Below are 27,544 nucleotides of genomic sequence, written 5' to 3'. Positions count from 1 at the left end.
AAGAACAAATGTAATTTAAGTCTGAGATTCCAAGAACTGCGCATTTTTGTTTTCATGGAATTTGAATATACACATTCTCATCTGCTGCGATGTTTTTTCTCTTTCAATACATCCACACTCTGCTCAAATGCTTGCTGCAGTTGTCTGAATTAATAGGAAGTAAATATATTCTCAAAAATGTTCAGCTTTCTTCACTGCACTTTTTTTCATTTAATGAATTGCAAGTAATTCCAGGACAATCACAAAGCCTCCATTAATAGTTCTAATTGTGCTGAATGTAATACAATGAAGTATACCAGAAATATCTGAAATGCGAGATCAAAAATGGGCTGATGCTTTATTTTAAAGGAATAAATTATTCTGAAGAGCTCTTAAAGTACAGTCTCCCAATATGGCATTCTCTAGTGATCAGTTTTACAAAGAAATGTGGGTAGGTACAACTGTGAGTGCCTTGATGGGGCTGAACATTAAGCAGATCAAAAACACTTAGAGGAGTGTAAGCTGGGCAGCTGCTTCCAGTTGCTCAAGAGCCACAGCATTCCAATAGACAGAATGCTAAAGCAGAAAACAACATAATTTAAAAAGCCCACAGAATCTCTCGAATCATTATTTTTCCAATGTCCTTTGTGTTACCTCATCTACGCGGACAGCAGACCTTCTCATTAGAAGAAGGATTTGCCCTAAGTCCACAGAACTGTGTATCACCAGATAACATTAGCTTGCTGAAAATATAAAACGTACGTTGAAGTGGCTGCTTTCTAAGAGACAGGTAGGCACACCTGTCTAAGACATACAGCTAAAGCTGCAGGAATCCTATTGGAATAGCTTTTAGCCCAAGTATTAATCTTGTAGTTGACAAAGATACACAATAAATCGAATCTGAGTAGAAATAAGAACCTGTCATTTCTCAAAACTTTTAAAGTTTGTTCTTTCTGAAAGGATTCATACATTAATATGCATCTACTATTAAAAAAATAGATATTATAGATGAGCAAATATTCTTCCCTAAACCAAACAAAAACACACCACAGAAAATCACACCAAAACACCAAGGACTGTTATTGGTTAAAAGATCAATGTTTTAATGACTTGAAGTGGAGTCAGGAAATTTAATATTCAGCAACTCGCCAAGTAGTTGCCTTTAAAAATATTGATTTGTAGGCTAAGTGCCAGAAATCATAGAGGAATAAGAAAAGATAGTAACAGTAGTCCTGAGAAGACAAATCAGCAACTGCATGATATGAAAAAAAAAAAAAACAAAACCAAAAACAAACAACAAACCAGATGAAGAGCTATGGTGAAAGTTCAAAAGACGAGCATGTCAGATAAATCTTGGGGATTTCAGATTCATGTGGTTAAATCCACAGGAACAAGCTTCGTGTACAGTTCTACGGCATTTCTCCTTATCCTGGTAGAAAATATGATCTACTTTCAAGGAACATTTTAATATTGTGTTCCACACTGCAATAAAACTGCGTGATTTGTTCCAAGTAAATAAATGGTAAAATATCTAAAGTGTCAACGTAGAGGGCAGGGTAGGGCTCTGGAAGGCTCCTGGAAGAGCTGCAGCACTTTTACAGTGTCTTTGTTGTCTCTGCTTTAGCATTTCATACGGTTTCAATGGAGGAGAGTATTTTACCATTATTTATGCCACCCAAAGGAAGAACTGAAGACTGAACCCTAACACGCACTTGTCAGTTATAAGCTGGTATTAGACACTATTGACCTGAAATTCACATTATTTACACTGAAGGGTTGATAAAAGGTTCTGGCACTTCCAGTATTTTTTGTGTAGCTCCAATTGTTTCCACACTGCAAGCTTACAGAAATATGGTTGGCAGCCCAGGAAGGAGATGCTACCTGTGCTCGTAGTCTTAAGAGCAGCAAGGGTAGCATTTCAAAGTCCTTCCTCTACTCTCGGATTTCTATCACAATGGCTGACAGATGAATTCTGGCTAGGCTGTTCACATACAAGGTACGCCAGTCGTTCTTCTACTGCTGCTGTGATCTTGTGGGAAAACACAAATGGCATGGCAGAAGAGGAAAAGACCACAGACCCATAACCATCAGGAAAGAGCAAACCTTGGTGACACATTAGATGTTGACCAATCTTGTCTCTTAAGGGATCTTTAAACTGAAATGATCTTTAAAGTAGCAATCAAGGTTTACATTTCCTATTAAATCAGAAGCCTAGGGTTTTACCAAATCTCCTACAGAGTTGAAGACTAGCTGTCTTTTGGGACAACATAATGTAGAGTAAGAGATGATACGGAACTTACTAATACGGCATCATGTAATTTATACATCTACTGCTAAGGCACACATCCTAAGCAAGGATATTATGATGTACATCAAAGGATAGGAGATCAATTCATCCTTCCTGGCAGAAAACTCAGGTAAGAGTAGAAAAAAGAAAACTGCTTTTAACATCCAGCTGTGCCACTTCCTCAAGTTACCTGGGTACAATGAACTCAGGAGAAGACAGCAGTTTGAAAACAGAATACAGACTAAGGAGGCAGCGTATTTGCAGAAACATGTGTCGTATCAGTTGTTTCTACATAAGCATCAGATACACCATCATGTTCTTGCATTAAAATCCTCCATTCTCCTGTATGACGCTTTGCCTGCAGTGGCAAGAAATGCTGGCAACTCAGCTGTGTACGTGCTAGCCTCTGCTCCTGAGTGGAAGAACTGCAGGGATTGAGTTGGTACAGTAATTGCTACTACTTTACATAAAACGTGTTTAACATTGAGAGCTGCTTTGAAAAATAAAAAAAAAATAATAAAAAAAAAGGGCGGCTATCAATATTTCACTTTTGGGAGCTTGCCACTTAACAGAATATACTGAGATACTGGAAAAGACTTCACAGTGCCTGTAATTCACTAAATACAGTATCATACACAAATTTCTCTCTTAGGGGAACAGAGCTCAGGATGAACTCTGAAGAATCGGTAATGCTTGCTTAATCTTTTAAGTTTCAGGGACAATCTAAGGTTGTTCTTATGAATGAGAACATACTTATTTCCTGACCTCCTGAAAAGGCCCAACACCTTAGAGGATCATTTTGTCCCCCTAGTTTGATTTCATTGTTGAAAGGTGATCTTTGTTATCACATGGAAAAGATGACTAGCAAATAGATCTAACTGGAGGACATGCCTATCATGGACATTTTCCAGTATCCAATACTTGGAAATAACTAAGCACAGGCAAAGTAAAATGAATCAAAAACACTTCCACATCACATGGCAGTCAACTATAATTATATACACTTCAACTAAGCTAAACCCTATGGGGTTTAGAACAGAATTCAAACAAGTACAAAGAGATGGGAAGGGCATCCTATTTGTACAATCCAGAGATCATATATTTCAAATGGTGGAAAAGGTGTTTCCATATTTCCAGTAGAAATTCAGAAATTGGGGGGGGCGTGGCAATGCAGTTATAAGAGGGCCCCCCAAAAAAAGTGATAAACAACATACAGGCTACGGTAAGTTATTAGTTACCAATATACACCATATTTCTAAAAAGTATTCTTAATTCCTCTCTGCAAACACACAGCTGAGATTCTCTTTGTGCTTTCTTTTACAGACCACTTTCAGTATTTTGTTTGCTTGCTGTAGCTTCAGTCAAGGACGAAGTAGGACTCCACATCCAAATATGGACCGAACTTACTCTCCAATTTCAGCACAGCATTAGGATTTATTTACCATAACCTACTTTTTGATAAGTTATCATGAAAATAGGCAGATACTCAGAAAAACAAACACACATACCAAAAAACTCCCCACAACTCACCTATATTCCATCGCCTGTGTTTTGCATCATCAAACTGCTGCCTCAAAACCAGGAAATCTATGACATCTGGCATATCATGATACCTAATTACAACAGAACACACAACTATTAAAAGATAAAACAGAAAAAGCATAAAGTAAAGCACTTACATAAAAAATTTAAACCTTGAATTCAACACTTCTCAGGTCATGACATTAATGGTATCTTAACTTTCAACCTCACCCCGAGCCTCCCCAAGAAATCCCCCAACCTGAATATAATATTCCTTTCCTTACTTCATGGTGAATGATCCTCCAGTTAGTTTCCCTGTATCAGGGTCCAGAAACGCTAGTTTAAGACAGCAGAGAGTAGGCAATCCCACTTCATACTTAATCCCAACTATTTTCATCAGCTCTTGTTCCTGGAATAAACAAAACATTATGTACCACCACTGATGTTAAGATTTCTGCCAGAGCATGTCAAAATCAAGTATCTGAAATTTAGTCTTGCAAAACAAGCTATTATTTCACAATGTAACTTGTTTGAAAAATATTTTGCTATGACATTTAACCACCTCATCTGCTCAAGCAGATGCAAAACGTACAGTTTAAGGTCTGATTTCGACTATTTAATATATTAAGATAAGGGACAAAAGTTAAGAGCACAATGTTAGAAACATCTGTATCAAGAATCTTATTTCAGTTGGTTTCCAAACTTTTTAAATATTAAGCTAGAAACAAAAATGAAAAAGAAGTCATACCCGTAATTCCATTTTATGCCATGGTTGTTTCTTGGGATTAATACTATATATTTTGTTCTTCTTAGCCATTACAACGTATGCTTCATGACCTTGTCGGAAGTAGTAGACCTAAAGTGAAATGTGACAGTTACCTAACAAAGACTTTGAGGAGCTGAAATGCTAGCATACCACTGCCATACAACGTGTGCACATTCTATTCTATGATCAAGTTTTTTTCCCCACTCTGTTCTCCTGCAAAAATCAGTTTCTCAAAAAATTAAGTGGTGGTCAATTAAAGCAGGTATCGTAGAAGCATTTACAGAAAAGTAGGAAATATTCAGAACACCATTTTTCCTATGAGCAAAATATCCTAAATTACACAAAATGAAATCAGTAATAAAAACACCTAGTTATCATTGCACTATAGAACAATTCAATGACAGCCACGTGAATTCCACCAATCAACCCGGTTACTCATCACAGCCCTAAGATGACATTTACCTATCACCAAAATCTCTATCCAGCTTGTCCTACCTTTTTAGAACAAGAAATATATTCTAGAAGGAAAATTCAGCTGTTTGTTATTGATCTGGTAAGATTTTGGTGTTTGCTTCCACACCACCGAACAAACAGCCTAACAAAGACGTGAACAAACTGAAAACGGACATTTCAAGAGCTTATTATATTATTTCAAATCCTTTCACTATAAATTTCCATGGTTCAGACATTCACAGTCTAATAGTTTTAGTGTGATCCTGTTGTATATGATACCACGTGGGTGAATTTTTTTTGCTATAAACCATCACTGTGATGAAGTAGTAAGCTCAAAACCTTAAACATATATTCAAGAAATCTATCTGAAATGCAAAATAGAGGTTCCACAAACTAACCAGAACAAAGATCTCATACACAGTTGTATTCCAGGTATGATGCATCCCAAATGAAAAAATCCTCTAGAACTGCCTTAAGCCATAAACATGGGATTTCCATCAAGTAGGATGAGGGAACAATACCTTAAATGTAAAGGTCTAACAGAACAAAAAATGCAGAGTGAAAAGCCCTCAGTAAGTTTTAAAATGCATTTGTACAAATAAACACACTAACATTTGTATTTCCACATGCTCTCCAAAACTGTTGTATCATAAACAATTATAAACAAGTGTCTATCAAGTTTTTACACCAACCATTACCAAATCTTCTTCATGTCCCATGTCAATTTTTTTTTTTTTTTTTTTTTTTTAAACGGAGAAGGGCTCAGCACCTCAATTTTTTTAAACTCTTGTTTTTCAGAGTATTTAACATGCACAATGTCCTTGTAGGGAAAAACGCAGTCGTTTCAGAAAGCACAAAAGCAGTGAGAATCTCCTATGCACTGTCAGAATCTCACTGGCAGGAAAAGCAACAGAGGCTACCTGCTATCTAAAATAATGCCAATTTAAATTACATTTGCAACATTTTGACAATTGTTTACCGTACTTTCCACCGAATCAAACCAAAAAAAAAATCCATTTAGTGGTACAGGCTGCAAACAATTCCTCCTACACTTACTGCTTCTGCTAAGCTTCTACATAAATTGAACCCACTGTTTACAGAAGTGAAACATTTTTATTTTGTAAATGGCTCTAGCATTGCATCTTCTGTGAGAAGAATAAATCAGAAAGATATCTGTGGAATAAATAATTTATGCCTTTTCACAGGAAATTATGTTTTTAATCTTGATGAATTCCTGCTTCTGCATGTTTGTCGGAGTACTCAGACAAAACTGTTCTTTATTGTGTTAACAGCAGAACACTCAAAGGGATGTGCATTGTATTTCGATCATCCGATAGGGAAATTGCAGTCCCATCTCTCTGGTATGTTTCCACTGTTCCTCAAGACACATGACAACGGTCTGTAAATGGCAGTACTCAGAAAGGGAAAAGGAATAGTATGTGCTATTCTTATGCACCGAGTATAACTAAATATAGTACTACTGTTTTTTCTGACTTGTTTGTACAGCTGTAGGAACGAATTTGATATATGTCTCCTCCCAAATCTTACAAAACATACCAATCATCCACTGAAACGTTTAAAGGCCACACAAGACCTCCTTCTCATCGTACTTCTCCAATTAAACTGATCTTTTATTTCTGTGAATCTCAAAAGCAACTTTCTAGAGGAACAGCTTCTTTTCACATCTTAAGTAAATCTGGGGAGAGCAAGTATCAGAGATGGAATTACTCTCTACTGGTGCAACTACTCCTTCCTTCCAGGCACAGGACAGGAAGTTTCCTGTTCACCAATATAAAGCATTTTTTAGCAAAAGGATGCAGTCTGCTTAGATATTCCTAGTACATACTGCACATGCTACTCAGTAGGTGCCAAACCAAACACACCAGTTTATCTTACTGAACCGATACGATGTTAAAGTCTCCTGAATAACATGGTACAGATAAATCCTTGGCTGCTTCACTGTATCCAGATGGTATCAGGAACCAAATATATTTATTCAGACTTGATCTTTTGAGCAGCACAGTCTCCAAAACATGCTTGCTGGAGGATATAAATACATAAGCATTTTCTCCAGTTGCAATTCTCAACTAAAAATGCCCCTTCCCTCCCTCATGGGCAATGCCAATGTAATTTTTGCATAGCTGTGCTGTGAACTGCATCAGTGAAATGATCCAGTAAAACCAAAACTGCTTGCACACGCAACCTCTGCTCCTCATTCAGTTTCTAAGGTGGTGCCTATGAACAGCTCTAGCTCAGAACCAAAGTTAATCAACTTTGCCACCGTGTCAAGTATTTCTCCAACTGCATTCTGAAGGTGTGAGCTACACAAGAACTCTGTTTATTGCCTCAGAAACGCGTCACTCCTTGAAGAGCCAGACTACCCATTACAGCATAAGACAGCTATTTCCTCTTATTTCAACCTGAGGAGATTTTAGGAAACCTGCACAGAACTCTGGTTTTCAAGACTACCTTCTATCTGATACTACTTATTCATACAATTCACTGTAATGCTCACATGCTTTATATTCCAAAGTAGAAACTGGTGGGTGTCCTTTTGCTACTGTATTTTGAGACATCTGGGCCATGTTTACAAAGTTTTTACAGTCTAGTTCAGATAAAAAAATACAAGTACAAAACTTCTCTTGTGGTTTTCTGTTGTAAAAGACCAGGAGAACTCTTCTGATATCGGAAACACAATTCAAAAGGACAATATCAGTTTTTCTCCAGAAAACCAAAAAAATTCCACACAAAAAGCCACCCTCCTCCCAGAGGTTTAATTCCTGGCTTTTTACTTCAAATCGCAAACTGATTTTTTTCCAAACAACTTAGATTTGTATACGATTTCTTACCTATTCTTCAACGTACAACCTGCTGTACAACTAAGGACTAGTTTCACTAGATCAAGCATCTCACACAGCTTGTATACACATGTCATAAGGAAATTTATACACTGAAGACAGTACAAGAAGGAATGTTACTGCAACAGCATGGAATAAAAGAAGTCAAAGCAACACTGTGCAGAATATTTTTTAAGTATGGGAAAAACTAAAGGAAGTGAAAGCAAATTTTAGCCAGATCAAAGAATGTTTTGAAGAAAATCCAAAATATTCTGATAATAAATCTCTGGAAAAAATGCACAGATGAAAATAAAAAAGGCAAAAACCAGCAAGCTGAAAGAATCAAGAACACAGGGGGAAAAGCTACAATACCTCATCCCCCATCTGTGGCACAAATGGGCACCGACGAGGAACAGTGTCTGTAATCCACGCTGAAGGCAGCCATTCTTCCAGTGTCAAACCATTCTCTGCCAGAACTCCTACCGCCAGCCTCTGAAGAACACACACACAGAAGATTAACATGAATAAGCTAACATTTGAGGAAGCCTTGTATTTTGGGAAGTGTTTTATTAAAATCAACTGCCATTTCTTAAGTATATTGAATGTAAAAAGCAAACTCTTGCCAGTGTGAAGATAAATCTTACTTAACTGCTTACAGTAACACCAAGACCAAAACCATTAATAATCTGAAAAACTAAGTGGGGGTTTTTAGGGTGTTTTTTTTTTGTTTGTTGGTTTTGGGGGGGTGCTCTTCTAACAAAGACTGAATTTATCAACACTCTGGCAACTATGTCTTATGCGCAAAAAATATAAAACTGAAATATAGCACTCTCTTTAACCAGATGCACATGGGTCAGAGAAAAGTCTGTCTAGCTTGTTGGTGAACTATGGGAAGGTAATAAGAAATAGCCTTTAAACAGAAAATCTTCCCTTGCTACAACTTCTCGCATTAATTATCAGTTTAAGACCCTCTGGAAGCCAAGCCTGAATTCAGTTAATCATCAAGAAGAGACTAGTCCCAGTGAATTTGTCTAATCATTTCTGAAACTCTACTAAACCCTTTAGTAATTAGCTCCATAACCTGATTACATGCTCAGGGGGTTTGGGGTTATTTTTTGCTTGCAGGGGTAGCAGTGGGGGTGGAACGGGGAAAGGGCTCTTCTTTGAGCTTCATGTCTGTATTACCAAGTGTTACATCTCACTGTAACAAAATAAGGAAGGAAATAATTCTGCATTTATTAACTTCTAAATAATTCATAATTTTATAAAAGTTTTTTTAATCATGTCTCCTCCAAACGCTCTCTTTTAAGAGTCAGTCTCTTTGTGTCTGTCCCAAAGAAAAAAATACTCTGTACCCTTTGATCTTTCGGGGTGCTCCTTTCTTGCCCTTCTTCACTGCTATATCATTTTTTAGATTGATTTCTGGTGGAGGGGGATTAGAAATGTAAGCACCATTCAAAATCTCAACAGCCCACGCATTAATAGAGGAGAACGACATTCTTTCTCTACTCCTTTCTAAACTCCAAAGATTCTGTGCCTGGCTAAAAAGATGGTCAAAACTTCTTTCCTCAGAGGAAAGCCCTCATTTGGATTCAGGTTCGGGTATCAGGAAGAACTTTTTACCAGTAAGAACTGTGAGCTCTCTGCTCAGTAAGGAGGTAGAATCTCCACCACAAGAAACTTCAAAGACAAACATCTGTAACAAATGACAGGAGGACAAACCTTATGAGGAATGACTGAGGGATCTGGGGTTGTTTAGCCTGGAGAAGAGAAGGCTGAGGGGAGACCTTATCACCCTCTACAACTACATGAAAGGAGGTTTTAGAGAGATGGGAGCTGACCTCTTCTCCCTGGCGACAAGTGATAGGACAAGAGGAAACGGGTTCAAGTTATGTCAGGGCAGGTTTAGATTGGATATTAGGAAGCATTTTTTCACTGAAAGGGTTATTAAACATTGGAATAAGCTGCCCAGAGAGGTGGTGGATTCACCATCCCTGGAGGTGTTTAAGAAAAGGGTAGATGAGGTGCTTAGGGACATGGTTTAGAAGTGGTGGTGTTTTTATCAGGGTAGGTTAATGGTTGGACTTGATGATCTTAAAGGTCCCTTCCAACCTCACTGATTCTATGATTAACCCTTCCTAGGGGCAGAGGGAAGAGGGATGGTTTTCTGATATTCCTTCCAGCCTAATATTTTGTGTTAAAGAAAGGAGCAGGCCATCTTTAAAAATCAGAAGAAATATCCAAGTCTGATATTTTTGGAATCGAAGACCTCCTGCATCTTGGTAACTGAGACCAAAATGGACGCAAGATTCCCAAAACACTCAGTTCAGCTTTAATCTAAGTGGAAATACTAGGCTGTCAGCCAGTCTCATATTTTGTAATAAAACACTGAACTAGAGGTTTCAACCATTAAAAAAACAAAACAGAACATCTATTTTCCTGACCTTATACCTTCTTCTTGGTTTCAGACGTGGTATAAATACCAAGATACTATCAGTATTGATACTAGAACCAATGACTGCGTACAATAAACAAAAAGTAGCCTAATCAAAGAGTAAAGCCTACCACCTAACATCCTGCACGTTGTACCAAAGACTCATGGTCAAGCTGGTACTATGCCAATCTGCATATTAAAACAGCTTTTTTTTGTCAGTCTACCATCTAATGAGGGCTGAAATGCTGCAATAATGATCTGAGGACTCCTAATATTATAAACAAACAAAATACAGGTATTTAGTTACTTAGATGATATAGTTGGTTTCCTTGGGTATTGCAAAAATAGAAAGCTATGAGCTTATGAAAGCAATTAGCATCTACCAGAGAGATCACTTCTGGTCTCTGTAAAGAAAGAATGAAGAAATAAAAGGTTTCTGATCTAACACTTAATTAAAAACAAAACACACACACCCCAAAAAACACAACACATTGGAAGCAACAAAAGTCACTAAAAATTTCCATGTGCTGATCTAAACTGGAATGACATCGTTATATTGGAAAGCAAACAAAACACAAATAGACAGACTCAAACCCCTCATCAAGCAAAATTCCCCTTGATGGAAGTACAGTGGCAACCATAATGCAAATATCAAACATCGCGGAATTGGAGAAAAGACAAGACATGGTTGTGCAGATCTAAAAGAAACTGCAATTAAGTGGGGAGACAGTCAGCACAGCTGAAGTATAACATGTGCCTGTAATTTCAATACTCAATACATCCACAGAAAAAAAGTTTCTGGTCTGAGAAAAGATGCTGTTAAGGACATCAAAAATGTTCTTTAAGTGAAACGTATCATATTTAGAAAGCGTATTATTAGAGCAATCTGTCATTTGACTTACAAGAGTCAGTAATTATGATTTATTATAAGTAAAAGTCACAATGTGTTTTCAAGTCAGACAATATTAAGTTGTATACGTAACAATAATTCACCTAATTCTTTCTAAGACAGCAGGATCGAGCATCCTGTAATATACAAAGAACTTCCAACCTTTTGTTTTCTCTCTTTGGGTTTCCTCTTCTTTGGTGATGTTGATGGTCCATCCTTCTCCTCAATCCCTTTCTTCCTTTCCTTTTTAATTTGCTTCTTTTGTTTTTCAGGTCCTTCTTCATCCTCTGAACTACTTTCTGCTTTCTTTGTTTTAATTTTAGGAATTTTCTTTGGTGGTTGCAAATTGATTCCTGCATCTGCCGTCCAGTCAGAATAATCACTAGAGTAGTCACTGCGTATGATACGCCAAAGAAAAAAAAGAAATTAAAAAACAAAAAAGTTGAAGAGCAATTTGGAGTGCATTGGATTATATAATATAACCCAATACAAGATTATAGTTAACACTCTAGATAACTACAATACCTTTCTAGTTACGACCAGCGCCTAAACCCCTGTATTCAATCTACAACTTAAATGGTAGTAAACTAAAAGCCTTGATCATTCAGTCTTGCAAGACGCTTAACTTCTAGCATCACTAGAAGTAAATCCACTGTTTAGTTTACTTGGTCAATTCAAGACAATACCTGTTAAAGTCTGGCTATTGTTCTTAGGACTTCTGGTTTTGAATAGCTGTGAACAAAAAGTTAACAGAAAAAAAAAATCTGCTAAAGAAGAAACAAAGGATGTGTTGAAGCTACCTCAATCTCTGCTCTCTGATTTCAAGCCAAGGGTCAGCAGAGGCAGTCACACGGCTTAGACTGACAGTCACAGGAAACTGCTACCACATGCCTGAAGCGCGCCTGTGCTTGCAAAGAAAAACCCTCCTGCAAAACCAATCGGAAACAATTCTGCTTCCGGCAAACAAGGATGAAAGCTTCCCTAAATTTTAGTTAGTAATACAGCTCAAAATTAAATCCTGAAGTTTTCTTTTTCATCTTTTCTTCTAAATGTGCACAAGTTCCAGTCATTACTCATTAACAGAGAAGATTATTCAAAATTTATCAGCAGGACTTTTCTCTGTAAGGTATACTGTCACTTACCTAGAACTGCCATCACTGTGCCATGCTCTTTCATCATCCTCTGATGTTCCACCACTGGCAACAGCTACTTCCCCTTCCTAACAAATGGGGAAAGGAGGCAGGGAAAAAGAAAGCATTTGCTTTGAAACTCAAAAAAATTATAATGCATGGCAATATGACTGAGACTCTTCTAGGCTTTATGTTGTTAAAAAAGCATTTTAGTTTGCAGATAGTTACTTTACTTTAACTGACTTAATTAAATAAGAAGAAAAAAGAAAATATCTATGCCTGGACAGACAGGCAATGTAGAGCAACTTTTTTTAAACATATAGCCAGTGGAGACCTGAGCACTTCTCAATCTCCATTTGAAAAGGCTAGCTTACCTTTTTGAAAATTATTGTCAGCCCTTTTAAATGCAGTATTTCCACATATTTTCCATTAACATCAAACAAAAACCCAGTACAAACCTTATATACTCTTATTACACATTTCCCCACTGTAGCTACAGAAGCCCAGAATGGCTGAGGCTGGAAGGGACCTCTGGAGGTCGTATTATCCAACCTCCCTGTTCAAGTAGGGCCACCAAGAGCTGGTGAGGATGCTGATGCCATATGGGCCATACTGATTAGGCTCACAAATACAGGGAATATTTAACGTTGCACACATATACTTTGCAAAATGCCCTTACAAATAAGCATTTCCCCCTTTCGTTAATTACTTTTTAGTCAAAACTAAACACATAGAACAGCATGCAAAAATCTAATTCAACAGCAATTTTTAAAGAGGTGAAAGAAAATGCACAATGAAAAACACAATCTGAGTTTCCACTAGAAACAGTGTTTAATTAGCTGAAGCAGGAGCTTAATGAGTAGAAAGAATATATAAGATTGCCTCATGAATAAGGATCTTACATCTGAGGAACTGTGTCCATTTTCTAACTCTTCAGGAGGCCTTGCAGTTTCTTCTACTGCATATCTCGTACGGTAGTTGTGCTGATTAGCTTGCTGTTTTCTTGAGTCACTAGCGTCTAGTAAATGATCATGGGAATGGTTCTGTGAAGACATGAAAGTCAAAATGCATTATTTTTGAGTATACATTTTATTAATACATTGCATTTTCTTTAATAATAGTATTCCAGGAAGCAACCTTTGCAGTAGCAAAAAAGTTTCAACACCATAAAACTTGAAACAGGCCACAAGTCCAAAACTAAAGAGCTGCTGAAGAAAACACTCCACATGCATAGTTGAATGTAAGCACCAAGCAGTTCAGTATGTTCTGGAAATAATTAAAATTTCTTCCCAGATAGAATAGAAAATTCTTATCTCAAATTATTAAAATTCTTTGTTCTCTACAAGGTGTTCATTGGTTAACTACTGGTAGGCTGCTCAGAGCTTGTAACAGCTCAAATTTCCACTAAAAATTGCCAGAGGAAAAGGGATTCTTACAGAGAACTCCAGATTGTGTTCTTTTGCAGCTGAGGGGTCAGATCTATTAGAAGACAAACTCATAGAGTAACACATCCCTTAGCATAACAGAGATGACTGTTACCAAGTAAAGGCCTTTAAGTGGTAAGATGATGCTTGGAAGAGTTCGAATGAATGAGTCAATTGGAAAGAATCCGAGTTCTTATGAAGCTTAGAAGAATGAAAGAAGGCTGTAATTAAGACCTCACACTCCAGCATAAAGAGATTTTGTTCCTCCTGTAGAACATACATTATGCAAACCCTTGCTCTCAACACAAAGTGTGTAATCTTGTATTAGACCCCAAGGCTCAGCAAAAAAATCAAGAGCTACAATCTCAGTTTCAACAGTTTTGTGCTAACTTTTTTGACATGGATATTTGAACTTCAGCCTAGCTCAGATTCAACAAAATAGTTTCTGGACACATTCCTAGATGCCACAAAAGGAGGTACACATCCCCAGTGCTCTCTTTCTTCCATAAAGGAAACCTCAGTTACCTAATCTATTAGGTGCTGATACAGTCCCAGAGATGAAGAAAGCAGAACTGGAGCAAACCACAGAAAGGTACTAATGTTATCAGAGCCCTCTAGTAGGGCAGACTGCTTGTACCTAGTCCTCTTGGATTTTTTTCTTTTGTAGGAAAGAGAACTTTCCTGTCATGTATGATGAAAGTTGGTTCATGAGGTAAACACTTTTTGGTGAAAACTGTACTAAATAAAACTTGGCTAAGCAGCAGTAGCTAAGTTGGCTTTACTTAGCCACAATAATCTACCTTAAACTGCAGAACTCTGGTAGCAGCTTTTCTCCTAACCTTCCTGTTAGAGATACACACCTTTTTCAGCATGACCGCAACAGTTCAGTAGGGTAGGGTAGGCCACCACACCAATCTGGACAATTGCATTATAGTTTTCACCAAAGCACATAGGACCAACACAAACTGGTCTACGCTCTATTCAGTGAGCACTGTGTTTCTGTTGTTCTGTCCAGTGAATTCAAATCGGGGAAGCTACCACTGACAGCACAGCTACCAGAGAACCTTCTAATGGGACTACTCAGCAATCAGCATTTAACATTGCCCCAAACTTGGGGCATTCCTTCTTCTGGATTCTAAGTGGCAGCACATACCAGATCTCCTCCAGCTGCTCTGACCCGACCCAGAACAGCTCCGAGACAGCCCTAAGACGAGTGGCTGAGCCCATCACACAGCCTTCAGTCCCTCAGCCTTCTGGGGTTGCTCACTTCTTGTCAAGCTCTCAAGATTCACTGCTGAAGCAGAGAGGTCACAAAAGCCAGAGTTACAGCAACTTGCTTCTGCTACTGAATTGCGACTTTTTTAAAAAATTTTATTAATAAAGCCCATCTGCCTCTTGGCATCATGAAACACAGTATGAGGAAGCATCGTCAACATCAGACCAATAAAACAAACTAGTGAAGTATCCTTTATAATAACGAGGACACGTTTTGCAGAAGCTACATTACAGCCTGATTGTAATGCTTATGTCTTCTTTATAGAAACCTAAAAGTTCACATCCCCATTTCTATTCAGAGGTGAGATTTCTCAAACAGTTGTTATAAATATAGCTTTTCCCTACTTATACTAAAACTACAGATCAATGGAAAACTGAAGCACTTTGCGTTACTCTGGTTTTGGAAAGAGTTCTTCTCTTTAGGCAGTTCAAAGCCTGAGTAAAAAAAAAAAAAAACAACCAAAAAAAAACAACAACAAAACCAAAAAACCCACACACCCCAATTCCTGTCCCCCCCTAAAATCATTCCTTCATGGAAGCAAGTAACATCAGCATGTAAACATTGGGCCACAGTGATGCCAAAGGGTAACAAACTGCTTTGAGAAAGATGCAATGCCAAAGCAACAACAGAGAAAAAAAAAACAAAAAACAAAACAGAAAACAAAACCACAAACAGTTATCCATAAGTAACAGAATGACTGAAGTTGAAGGGACTTCTGGATGTCACCTTGTCTCAAGCAGGGACCAGAAAAGCCACCATAAGGTATACATTTTCCACATCTTGCCAAAAAGCATATTTTAACATCACTCCTACTCAGCACAGCTTTGTCAAAATCTGATGAGAAGCTGCAGCTCAGGCAAATCTTTATTCGTTTAGGGGAGGGGTGAGGTTGAGTGTGAAGGTTTAACTAAAAAGATAAAGCATTACAAGCTTTTCCTGACAAAATGGAATCTCGTCACCAACATTTTCAACAACTGAGGGAAAATAGCTGATGGTCTTTCCCCTGCTCCCTACCTCCCCAATATAGATCCTAAAGAAAGAGCTTAGAACTAGAATTTGGAGTACAATTTCAACTCCCAAGTTCAAGAAAGACAGGGAACTACTGGAGAAAGTCCAGCAGAGGGCTACAAAGATGATCAAGGGAATGGAGCATCTCTCTCATGAGGAAAGGCTGAGAGACCTGGGTCTGTTTAGCCTGTAGAAGACTGACAGGGGACCTCATCAACACTTACAAGTACCTAAAGGGTGGGCGTCAGTACTTCTTCCCCAGCAGTATCTATTCTTTCTCTGAAAATGGTTCCTCCTTCCTTAAGACAAAAGGAATTAACCTCTACTAGAAGGTTAAACAGGGGCAGGGCACAAGCATATGTCCAGTATCAGAATCTCAACATTAAACAGATGCTCACAGCCTCTTTAAGACAAAGAAAAGAAACTTTCACTTTTTTGTCTGCATATGCTTTTCACAACAGTATGTTTGAAATGTTACACTGAAAGAAAAATCAATTTGTCAATTAGCCTACATAACTGCTTTCATTCTTGACTAGATATGTTATTTAAGTTCTTCAACCCCAAATTTATCTCAACTGACATTTGCCCTTACTGAATTTAAGTTCTTATTTTTCTGGCAAGGGATACTTTTGTATTACCAAGGTCATTAATATATACCTTTGTTCAAGTTTAACATACTTCAATGACCGTGAGTGCTCCCCAGATGATAAATACAATGAATCGGCAAAGCTGTTAGTGCATAAAGCAGTTTTATTTCACAGAATGGGTGAGGCTGGAAGGGACCTCTGGAGGTTATCTTGTCCAATGCCCGGGCTCAAGCAGGGCCACCTAGACTCAGCTGCCCAGGACCACGTCCAGACAACTTCTGAGTATCTCCAAGGTTGGAGACTCCACAGCCCTTCCAAGCAGCCTGTGCCAGTGCTCAGTCACCCTCACAGTGAAATGCTTCCTTACGTTCAGGCAAAACCTCCTTTGTTTCAGCAGTCTGTGCCCACTGCCTCTTGTCCTGCCATCTTCTCTTTGGCTAAAAGCATCCTTCTATATTCTCCTCAAGTCTGGATCAGCACTTGTCATTACTTAGTTTTCACTCTTACCACATCACATTCACATAAGAAATTAGCGAGAAGTGTAACAAACACCAAGCACTAAGTGCTAGTCTCTCCAGTTTTAGATTATTTTCCTCTTAACATCATGCCGATTTATCCGGAAGTAGTGTTTAAATAATATTTTCATTGGAAAAATTACTACTTTTGAGGAACACAACTAAGCTACCTTCAGCAAAATAACGCACACATTACAGTCATTTGCACCTATCACAAGAGGCCTATGCTTACTTGAAATTTCTGCTTACGATTTCCACTTAATGGTAATTAGAAATATTTTTTTTTTTTGGTAATTTTTTTCCTAGGACACACACTACACCAACCCTGTAGCATACAGAAATTTCACACTCTAATATTCATGAAAATGCTCTGTAATCCCAGTGGTTAAATGAACTAATACTCCAATTACTTGGACTGGGAACATTTTTTACCCAAGCACGCTATACAGTTGATACAAAAATTAGTATTTCCTACTGGTATGAATACAACTAAATTTGCACACGAGGACAATGTTTTAATACAAGCCCTGTTTACTCTGTTCCCCGACCAGCTGACAGTACTGTAGAATGACACACCTTCTAGAATTCTTAACACTGTAATTCTGAGGTCTGCAGATTACTAGAAGATAATGTTTTCCCCTGCATTTTGTTTGAGGTGTTCCCCATCTTCTCTAGTTCACAAATTCTCTCATTAAACCCTTAAGAATTCACTATGCAACATGAAAGGACTGTAGTCTCGCAATACTACTGTAATATAAATTACAAGGTATCAAGTCTCAAAACCTACTGCATGCAGTCAAGGAAAAGCAAGATTTACCCAGCACTTCCTGGTTCTATCTTCAACCTAACACAGTTTGTATTTAAAGCGACACAAGTCACTGTAAAGAACAGCAACAGAAGAGCTGTTATAATTAAGTTACTAATTTCTATTTTTAAAAAAACCCTAAAAATATCGCACAACAGTTTCTGGAGCACAGTTGGTCTTGCTTCTCTTCCCAGGCATTTATTTTATTTTATTATGGACACTACAGAAGATGACAATTCCAATCCACCATTTCTATTGATCAGACACTATTGAGCAAAAGCGATGCTCATGCCAACCACAAGCAACAACGAAAAATCGCTAAAATCTTAGCCTTTTATTAACTTGGGAGACTCAATCATTTGGGATTAAGCACCCTTTTCTGCTTGCAAATTTGCTTATATAAAGTCCATTTGATATCTACTAATTTCTGAGTCCCTCTGTAATTTATCTCAAGGGATTTAAATTAGTGTATTTCTCAACAACTCAACTCCTCCAAAGAGAGACACATTTAACGAAGAATAAACTATGGAAGAATATGAGGTTTTGTCCCAAAACGCCATTAAAAAGTGTCCTGTAGGGTTTAAGAGGGATTTATTCAAATGTGCTGAAAGTGTTATGGAATTCAGCAATAACATCTATATGGAAAATTTACTGGCATACTCAAGCGCAGAGACCATGACTGTCTGCTTTTTGCTGTATTTCCTCAGAACAAAGGCGGGAAGTGACTAAAGGATTTACCAAGTTATGTCTCCCTCACATCCTGGGCATCAGAATCCAGATCACAGACCCTCTAGGGACTAAGATAAATGAAGGGCACGTTTTTCTCCGGGTAAATATAGGAAAACCTATCTTCGGTTTCATAAGATAGCTTTTGATCTAAAGGATTTTAAGGGCATAAATACCCACAACAAAAATATGGGGCTCAAAAGGATCCAGTGCTACCTTTGAAGTTTGGAGACTAAAAGATGACTCCTCTGAGAAAGGATTTTCAAAAACATCCGCATTAAGTTTCTTTGAGACAAAGATGTAATAAAAGTAATTGCTGAAACCAAAATCCTAGACCAACTAGCCTACTCTTCTATTTTTATGTCCTAGTGGTATTTTAGGAACACTGTAACCCAATTAGAAATTTAAGGGTAAGTTGGTAGGAATTCACATTATCAGGATCTTTTGACTAGGCTGTAGTTGAAGGGAAAAAAAAGAAACCCTTGAGAAGTGCAATCGTTTAATTAAACTAAAAGAAAGTCTATAATTCAGCATCAGAATACATCACCTCAAGGCAAGAAATAACATCTGAATTTGTGAGGCGCATTTTCTACTATTCCCAAGAGAAAAACAGGAGTTACCAAGAATCCTGATGTCTTTGTATTTCATTTATGAGGCCTGTCATGGCCACCTACAAAACCATAAGTGGCACAGAGCTTCTTCCCCCCTATATACAACACCTGGATATACACCGACAAAAATACTTGTTTGTTTTATCTAGGGCAAGCACACTTAATGTTGGTGACTACATCACTGAAACTATCGGTCGCTTTTCTTAAGACAGCAATGTACAAAATTTTAATACATTGAAGAAAAATTTAAGGAATTCAATAAAAAAATTTAAATTATTAGCGGACTGTTTGGGGATGGGACAGTGTTCACCTCACTGGTTTTGAAAGCTTTGGCTTCTCTTTTCATACTCAACCAAAGTAAACTTAACACTCAAATTTAGTGTCAAGTAGAAACTTGCATCTCAAATTTACTCTTTCTACTGCACATAAAACATCCTTTCCTCCCAAAGCGTGTAATAAACAGCACAGGCATTAACTATGGTGCTCTGATAAAGTGTATACTTGTTCTTAATATTTCATTTCTTCACTTTTCCACCTTGAACCCCACAGTGATTTTTACTTTTCAATGGACAATTTGCAGGCGTCTTGAAGGCCTGTACTTTACAAAGCTTTTTGATTAACGGTGAAAGTCTTACCTAGAATAAGCACACTACAGAACTCAAAGCATGGGTTCTCCTTTACAGTTGCTTAAAATTTACTTTGTTACAATAGTTGGTTATTCAGCTAGAAAAGCACAGATAAGCATGTGAGATACAGATAAAACTAACAACAAAACAAAATTATTTTTGTATATATAGAATATATATCCCTCACATTTTCTTACCGGCATAAAGGCATCATTTTTTCATAAGCTATATGAAAACATCAAGTCAGTTGTGACAATTTCTTTTTTAATACAACCCATTCCCTTCTATTTCATCTATCCTGTTTTCCTCTTTTCTGAAAAATGCACTCCACCTCTACAAGAAAGCATGACTTCGAAACATCCCATAAAAAAAAACACAATATGATTATGAGGGTACCATCAGAGAAAATAACCAATACTGTATTTGGAGATGTATTTAAAGGTGCTAAGGTCAAGAACTATGACTTGAGTTTTAATTGAACCTTTCCACAGAATAGTGTGTCAAACAGCAGACAACAGTAGCAGGATGTATTGATTAATACTGACAGACTCCCTACAGCAAATCATGTCCCTAGCCCTAGATTCACAGGGCTTCTCACTTAGGGGGTTCTACAAGCAATCCTCATTGTTTATTCAGAACACAGCAAAACATCAGGAGGGACATGCTTCCTCATTCTGGGGAGGTAAACAAATTCCTGCACCCATTTTTTAAATTTAAAGCTGAGAAGAGAAATGTAAATTTATGTGACCTGACACATTGAGCTAAATGTTATGCTTCATACTGCAATATGGTACAAGTAACTATTTACCTTAGAGAAAGATGGTATTTTGTTTTCTCTTTGAATGTGACTTGTTACATGTTTTCTTTTCTCTTCTGATCGATACACCCTTACTTCTTCTTCTCCCTTTGCTGTTCTCCATTCTTCCTGCCTACTGAAAAAAGAAAATTGAGACATTAACTTTAAAGTAAAATACAACAACTGAGAGGATCTATTCCAAATCAAGGAATAAATGTTCAAGATTTAAAAAAATTCTTTACACAGCAGTTCTCTCTTTACAGTGAGAATATGGCTTCAAATCAGATTCCAATCTTATTTCAAAGAGCTAGAGCAATTTATGTTTGATTGTGGCTAGTAGGAGTTTTTGACTTATTGACATTAGTATTCAACATAAGAGTTAAATACTGAACAAAATAAAGTTCCAGTTTGGAAATCAAAATTCACCTCAGGCACCTAATGGATTAGGTCAGTGTCCCAGCTGTAAAATACCATATAATGGCAGGAACAAATGGGAGTTAAAAAGTACTGTAATCTTATGCTGCAAGTCAGAAAACACTGCGGCAGATAGATCCCATTGTATATACAAGTTAAATTAGTCCATCATTTGTTAAATGGTCAATTCCTATTCACAATACTTCTATTATTTCAAGATTTTTCAAGTTATATGCAAACAACTGATTTCAAACTGAAACTGATTTTATAAGAAATATGAGACCACAGAATAGATAAATACTACACAAATAGTTCTATGACAACATGAATTCCAAAACTCTTCAACTTTACTAAGTTCACCAAATTAAAATTCACTGCTAACTTGGCCTATGTTTACCTGGCCACACCAGAAGACAGTTCAGGGACTACAACCCTTCGACTCCAAGCCACAAGGTCCCGCTCAGTGGCTATTTCACTTCTTGGTGCGTTGCTATGCATCTGGCGCACACCTTCAATTTGTCCACTACGTCTTAATCCTATATTTGGTGGTGAATGTACTTCTGAGGTAGAAGTTACAGAACCTAAAAAGTCAAAAAGTGATAGTTGTACTTGAACTGAAATTCTGAGGGAAGCATTTAAAAAGAAAAACTCAAAGTGAAAGGAAAAAAAGAATTCATCTATTACTTCAAAATAAAATAAAATATTAACTGAAATATAACTATTTCAGCAATTTCTTAGTCACAACACACATTTAAACAGCTACTAGCCTGCAGTGCTCTGTTTAAAAATTCACATTGAAAAGGAACAGATGCATCAACAATCTCAAGCAAAGCAAATGTCTCCTTGGTTTGCTTTTCTTTAAAAATGCTTTTGAAAACATTTATGTGAAGCTGACTATTGCTACTGCACTCTAGATCTGTACTATAAAACAGTGAGTTATCTCACTGAATCAGTGTATTTCTTCAACAGTCTTCTACCTTCAAAAAAATGAAGCCACAACACTGGAAATTATTAGGAATCCAAACTGTAAAATTTATAGACAAGAAATTGAAACGATCAAAACATAAAACCAAACCAAAACCACACACACATGCAGGATCCTTCAAACACCTACATTGCAGCGATATTTGAACATTTTTCCACATCTCTCCACACACAAGCTATTCTTGCTTTCTCAGGTGAATTGTTAACCATGATTTTTTAAGTGTTGAAAACTACCATATAATCTAGTGCAAGACATGGAAACATGTAACAGCTGCACTGAAAAGCAAACAGCTCTTTCCTCTTTTCTCCCTCCTATCTCTTTATTTGAGACAATTCAGATTTCTATCAAGTAGATGGTCAGTTCTAGATTAAATAGCAGGGTAGTTACTTCTAAGGGAACACAGATGCTGCAAGTTCCCCGAGTGAGCAGACAATAACTTTAAGAAAAATTTGTAACATTAAGAATCCTGATATTTTGCAGAAAAGTAAAAAAAGATGGGAAAGCTGTATTATTTTCTATGGCTCCATACCTCCTTTCTAGTAGTTCAACAAAATGCACAAATCATGCACAATAACATGATTTATATTTTCCAACTCTCAGCTGTTTCAACAGAAAAGCCACAACAGCCATCGCCCAGTAATCTACCTCTGCTTATCCGGCTGGTAGTACTGGTTCCTGCCTCCCCAGAACGTCTCTGGTCCTGTTCTTGCTGAAGTCTTTGAATCATGCTATCCAACGGACTAACTTCTTGATTTGCTTGTTGACTAAGAACTTGATTCAATCCTGTGAAGTAAAATACAAAAGAGAACAGCACACAAATGTCGATTTGAAGACAAAATTGTTACAAACAGCTCATCTAAGTTTTAGCTTTGAAACTTAAAAAGTACAGCATATAATCACATGTGTAAATATGGGCTAATGCGTATTTTTGTAAGAGCCTTTTTTTTTTTTTTTTAAACAGGACTACTTTTTTCTTAATATATTGAGAGCATTATATTTTCTAGACCAGGGTCAAGATGATCACATGCTATTTGTAATAAAAGTTTAAATTTTATTAAGTGCCAGCGAGTCATAGAAACTTAATACAACTGTCAGCTCAGTCAATGTAAATTGCTCAAATGCATGCTCAGCCTGCCTCAACTGCATTACAAAACACTTTAGTATAAGCTTCAACGAAAGAACTACATCAAGAAGGTCTAACTGAATTAAAAAAGAATTCTTTATACTGGAGAACACCAAGCAGTAAAAATGCTTGACTGAGCTCCACACAGGCATAAAGATCACACAGGTAAAGCAACGCTAATTTTCTTTGGTATGTAGAAGAGCCAAGAAACCTACTTTTTGATGTCTCTTGAACAAAAGACAGGAAGTAGTTCTTACAGCATTATCACCTTGTAATCACTTCTGGTTTTGCGCAGCAAGCAAAATACACAGTATGTAAGCATAAACAACACAAAACCTCTTTTTGTACTCACAATGGTCAGAAAATAAGTAGAGAGGTATGGAGAGAAAGGCAAGGGTTACAGTACTGATTTGAAAAGGAAGTCAGATACCTCCACGTGGAATAGTCTGATGGTGGAGTGGAGCAGTGGGAAGCTCTGGTCAAGAGAAGCAGAACTTGCAAAACTTTGTAATGAGGGATGACAATGTTCAAAGAAACAAGCTACAGAAATTATTTTTCCAGCACGATTCCAAAGAGATATAGTATAAACTGCACATTGCAAGATCAAAGACAAGATATTACAGTAATTGTGTTATGAAATGAAGAGCTTTGATTATGTGGCTACACACAAGCAGCCATCTCTTAATACATGGTGGTATGCAGAAAGAATATAAATATTTAAGACCGTGCTCTCAGAGTTTCAAGGTTATTGTAGTTGAAGTCAACCTCCCTAAAGCAGCAGAAGCTTGGAATCATGGAATGAGTTCTGGTATAACCACAGTTGGATGTTTTCTGACTCATAGTGAGAGAGTCGTATTTATTTGGTGATCTCATGAGCAGACACACTGTCTACTGAGAACAGTGGGAAATATTACTAATAACCCAAGAATGATCTTAAATAAAGAAACTGCTACCTAAACAAAATGAATGTTTTTATGTATCTAGCTTGTGAGATTTTGCCTTCAAAAGTAACAGCAAGCTTCTTCTAAAAAAGCAAATAATAAAGACACTGGTATATGTTTGATTTTTTTCAAAACACGTGGTTTAAAGAAGCTTCACGTACATCTAAGCAGTAAATCAAGCATGACTATCTGAATTTCCCCATCTCTTATAAGCCCCTACGGAAAGCTTGACAAGAAATAAATTGTCAGTGCTCTGAGGGAGATCCGCCAAATCCCACAACAAATTTTCAGAAAGAAGTGGAGCTTCCTTAGCGGAAAGGAACATATAAAACACGTGAACATAGCTAAGCTCTGCATAGGACTGCATATATTTTTGCTAAATTGTAAAGAGGTAGAAAAATGTCTTCCATCTCTCCAAAATCCCCGGCTGTCAGCCTGGCTGATTGCTCCCTGCTATTAAACAAAATGCTATGGACGTGATCTTCCTATAAGCATTCATGTATCATGCAACCACACCATCAAATTTAATATTGTTGGGTTTGTGTGCAGAGTCTTGCTTGTTTCAAGATACTATATTGGAGAATGTGCCCAGGACATTTTCAAATTTGGAGAGTTTCAGAACGTCATGGATCCATGCTGTAACTGTAACAATGAAGTAAAACTGCATCCTTTCTTGGAAATCCAATTTAGCTTCAAAGCCACTAGCTAAAAAGAGATAAAACATGGCATACATCCACCAGAAAGGATTTCTTCCTTCTTACAGTTGCTTCTCAGGTAGCATTTCTTCCTATAATTTTGGAGGAAATATGGAAATTCTCCTTAAAAATTATTATTTAAGTATTCAGTGGCTTGTAATCCTCGGGTCTACAAATAAGAGATCTTTTGATAACAACACTGTCAGTTAACCTTCCTGGAATGTCTGACACACCACAAGATTAAGTAGGGTGTACATATAAGCCACTATTTACAGGCACAGTCAGTTTTCCCACATCTTCAAGAATATCCAAATACTTAGCAATGCTTATCTTGAAAATATTTAAAGCTACTGTCACCAGACACTGTTTGCTCATTCATACTATTCATACTATTATCGAACTAGTGACACACAAGTAGGCATCATTTTTACATCCTCACCCATGTGGAGCCTGTTTAGGCCAGCTGTTGACCCAAAATATGCACATTCCTCCCATGTTGTGTGCATGGAGGATACAACTTTGGAGGAACTTCCTAGATTTTGTATCCACATCAAGCCTTCAGAGTTCTCTAACCAAGCCATCAAAGCTGAAGCTGAAAGACTACCTTCATGTAAAGAGGAAGAGGATTTTGCATGTTTCAGGTGTCCTCTCATTTTTCTCTTCTTGCAGGTGTTACCTGTTCCAATCGATCTGTGGAAAATTTCCTAGATTTTGTGAAATACAAAATCTTACCCCAAAGAGATCAGCTGAAAGCTCACTCAGCATCATACACTGTTCCAATAATGAAATGAGCTCCAACCTAACAAACAGGTGCTGCAGCATCAACTATTGAATGATGGCAATACTGTAAGTGGAATTGTCACAAGCAATCAGTGCCAAGGACACTGCAATTCTTCCACACTATGTGAACTACTGTGGCCAGAAACGAAGAAAAAGGACAAAGTGAAAGGGAAAGTGTAGAACACCTGGAGGTAACTAGATAGGCTACTGTGTACTGAATTTAAATTTTCCATACCTGAAGATGTCACTCCCATCTGAGGAATAAGCTGTTCCTCCCTGCAGTTCTCACGACCAGGAACTAGCCTCTGATACCTTGCAGGATGAGGGTTGCCATCCACATCAACCAAAAATGGGGGAGGCATAAGGTGTGGAGCCTGCTGTGTCTGTTCATCCAGGACAAAGTTGTTGGCATCACGGATAAGGGGCCGATAATCACTATGAAAGAACATCTGATCTGCTATCTGTAAACAAAGTCATTTTGTAATTTTTTTAAAGAACCTATTAAAAAAAGCATACAGAAGATAACTGCCAGAAGTATTTTTAACAGTGTTACTCATGGTCACTTTTGCAAAAACAAGGTTATAAGCTGATCTGTTTATCTCAGCTTAAAGGAGAAAGTTTAATGACTCCATGATTATTTTTTTCCCCCAGTACTCCCTTTCTAGATTGTACTCCAAGGAGAATAAAGCACACATGAGGATGGGGAGCATTTAAAGAACAGGGGAATGGGGCGGTATTTAGCTATTTGACAGAACACAGCATGGACATATTAAATAGGTTACAAATTTTCTTTTATAGTCTGGATAATGAAAACTGTGTCACAGACTTATGAGCTATAGCGTAGGAAGAGGAGGAACAGGAATATTTATAACATCATGTCATTGCCAAATATTTAAACACTAGCAGCCAAACATATGTATTCTTATTATAATGCTAGATATGTTAAAAAGTTCCAGTAGATAAAATAAAGCTGATCTAAAGTTGAATTCTTTAGGCTCAAATTTTTCCTTTTTATTGCAGTCCACCTGCTATTAATTTATTCTAGATGACTTTCCACAGACACTCAAGACTGAGGAATTCTTTTGTCCAAATAGTATGTAAAAAGGCTTATGCCCCATCCCTTGCTAGCACATGCACCTCTGTATTGTTCAATCAGAAAGATATTGAACCACAAGGAGAAAAAAGAGAACACAAGACAAGCTGACGCATATACTACACATCATCCCAACACTACCTACTGGCAAGCAATCCCCTTGGCAGCTCATGTACTCTGTTTAACTTTGAACAAGAAAAATAAAATCATAAAATCATCATTCACACAAATTAGATTTCCAGTGCAGCATAAAAATTATTAAGTAATTGACTCAAGGCATAGAGATTTCAAAAAAAAAAAAAAAAAAAAAATCTTGTCTTTAACATTGAAGACAGGTATTTGAGCACAGAGGAATGCCTGAGTTGTCATAGAATATAACATAGTTTCCAGTAACTTGTTATGCAGAAATCAATAAGGCAGAGGTTGTAGCGTCTACTCAGAGATCTGGTCTCTCAATGACAAAGTTCTTCTGTCCTGGACATGAGAAGACCAAGAACGAAAGATGATGACAAACATCTGTCAACTGCAGCATCAGAAAGTGCCTACACGCATCTGCATGAGGTAGATTTAAAAAAAAAAAAAAATCATAGGAATCATGGGATGTGGACCCCACAAACGTTCAGAAAAGTAACAACAGGAAGAAAAAGGAGAAGATGCACAGCAAGATGCAATGGCAAAGAATTTACTTCAGGGATTCAAAAGTTTACCCTTACAAAGCGCATATGGACAAGATGACACCCCACTACAGTAACAAGCCCTGACTGGATGAAATCCTGCTGTGAGATTCTCTGTTAAGTTAACAGAGGCCGAATGAGAAAGATGTAACTGCTTTCATGTGTCTGA

The 27,544-nt window shown here is 37.4% G+C and overlaps 1 protein-coding gene across 1 annotated transcript in view; it reads right to left on the bottom strand.

The window, feature by feature from the left end:
- Positions 1–27,544, bottom strand: part of PHIP (PHIP subunit of CUL4-Ring ligase complex) — a gene marked incomplete at its 5' end in the record, with an annotated part of 109,430 nt that overhangs the window by 18,276 nt on the left and 63,610 nt on the right. Inside the window, 11 exons of the mRNA XM_082481492.1 lie at positions 3,797–3,879; positions 4,072–4,196; positions 4,536–4,643; positions 8,216–8,335; positions 11,329–11,560; positions 12,309–12,385; positions 13,199–13,339; positions 20,683–20,806; positions 21,482–21,665; positions 22,715–22,852; positions 25,844–26,069. Coding sequence (XP_082337618.1) covers positions 3,797–3,879; positions 4,072–4,196; positions 4,536–4,643; positions 8,216–8,335; positions 11,329–11,560; positions 12,309–12,385; positions 13,199–13,339; positions 20,683–20,806; positions 21,482–21,665; positions 22,715–22,852; positions 25,844–26,069 — 1,558 coding nt within the window. The remainder of the gene's footprint in view (positions 1–3,796; positions 3,880–4,071; positions 4,197–4,535; positions 4,644–8,215; positions 8,336–11,328; positions 11,561–12,308; positions 12,386–13,198; positions 13,340–20,682; positions 20,807–21,481; positions 21,666–22,714; positions 22,853–25,843; positions 26,070–27,544) is intronic.

Source organism: Vanellus vanellus (genome assembly GCF_965231255.1).
Source record: "Vanellus vanellus genome assembly, chromosome: 3".
Lineage (NCBI taxonomy): Eukaryota > Metazoa > Chordata > Aves > Charadriiformes > Charadriidae > Vanellus > Vanellus vanellus.
The sequence above is the reverse complement of the archived record's forward strand: the minus strand, read 5'-3'. Positions and strand labels throughout refer to the sequence as shown.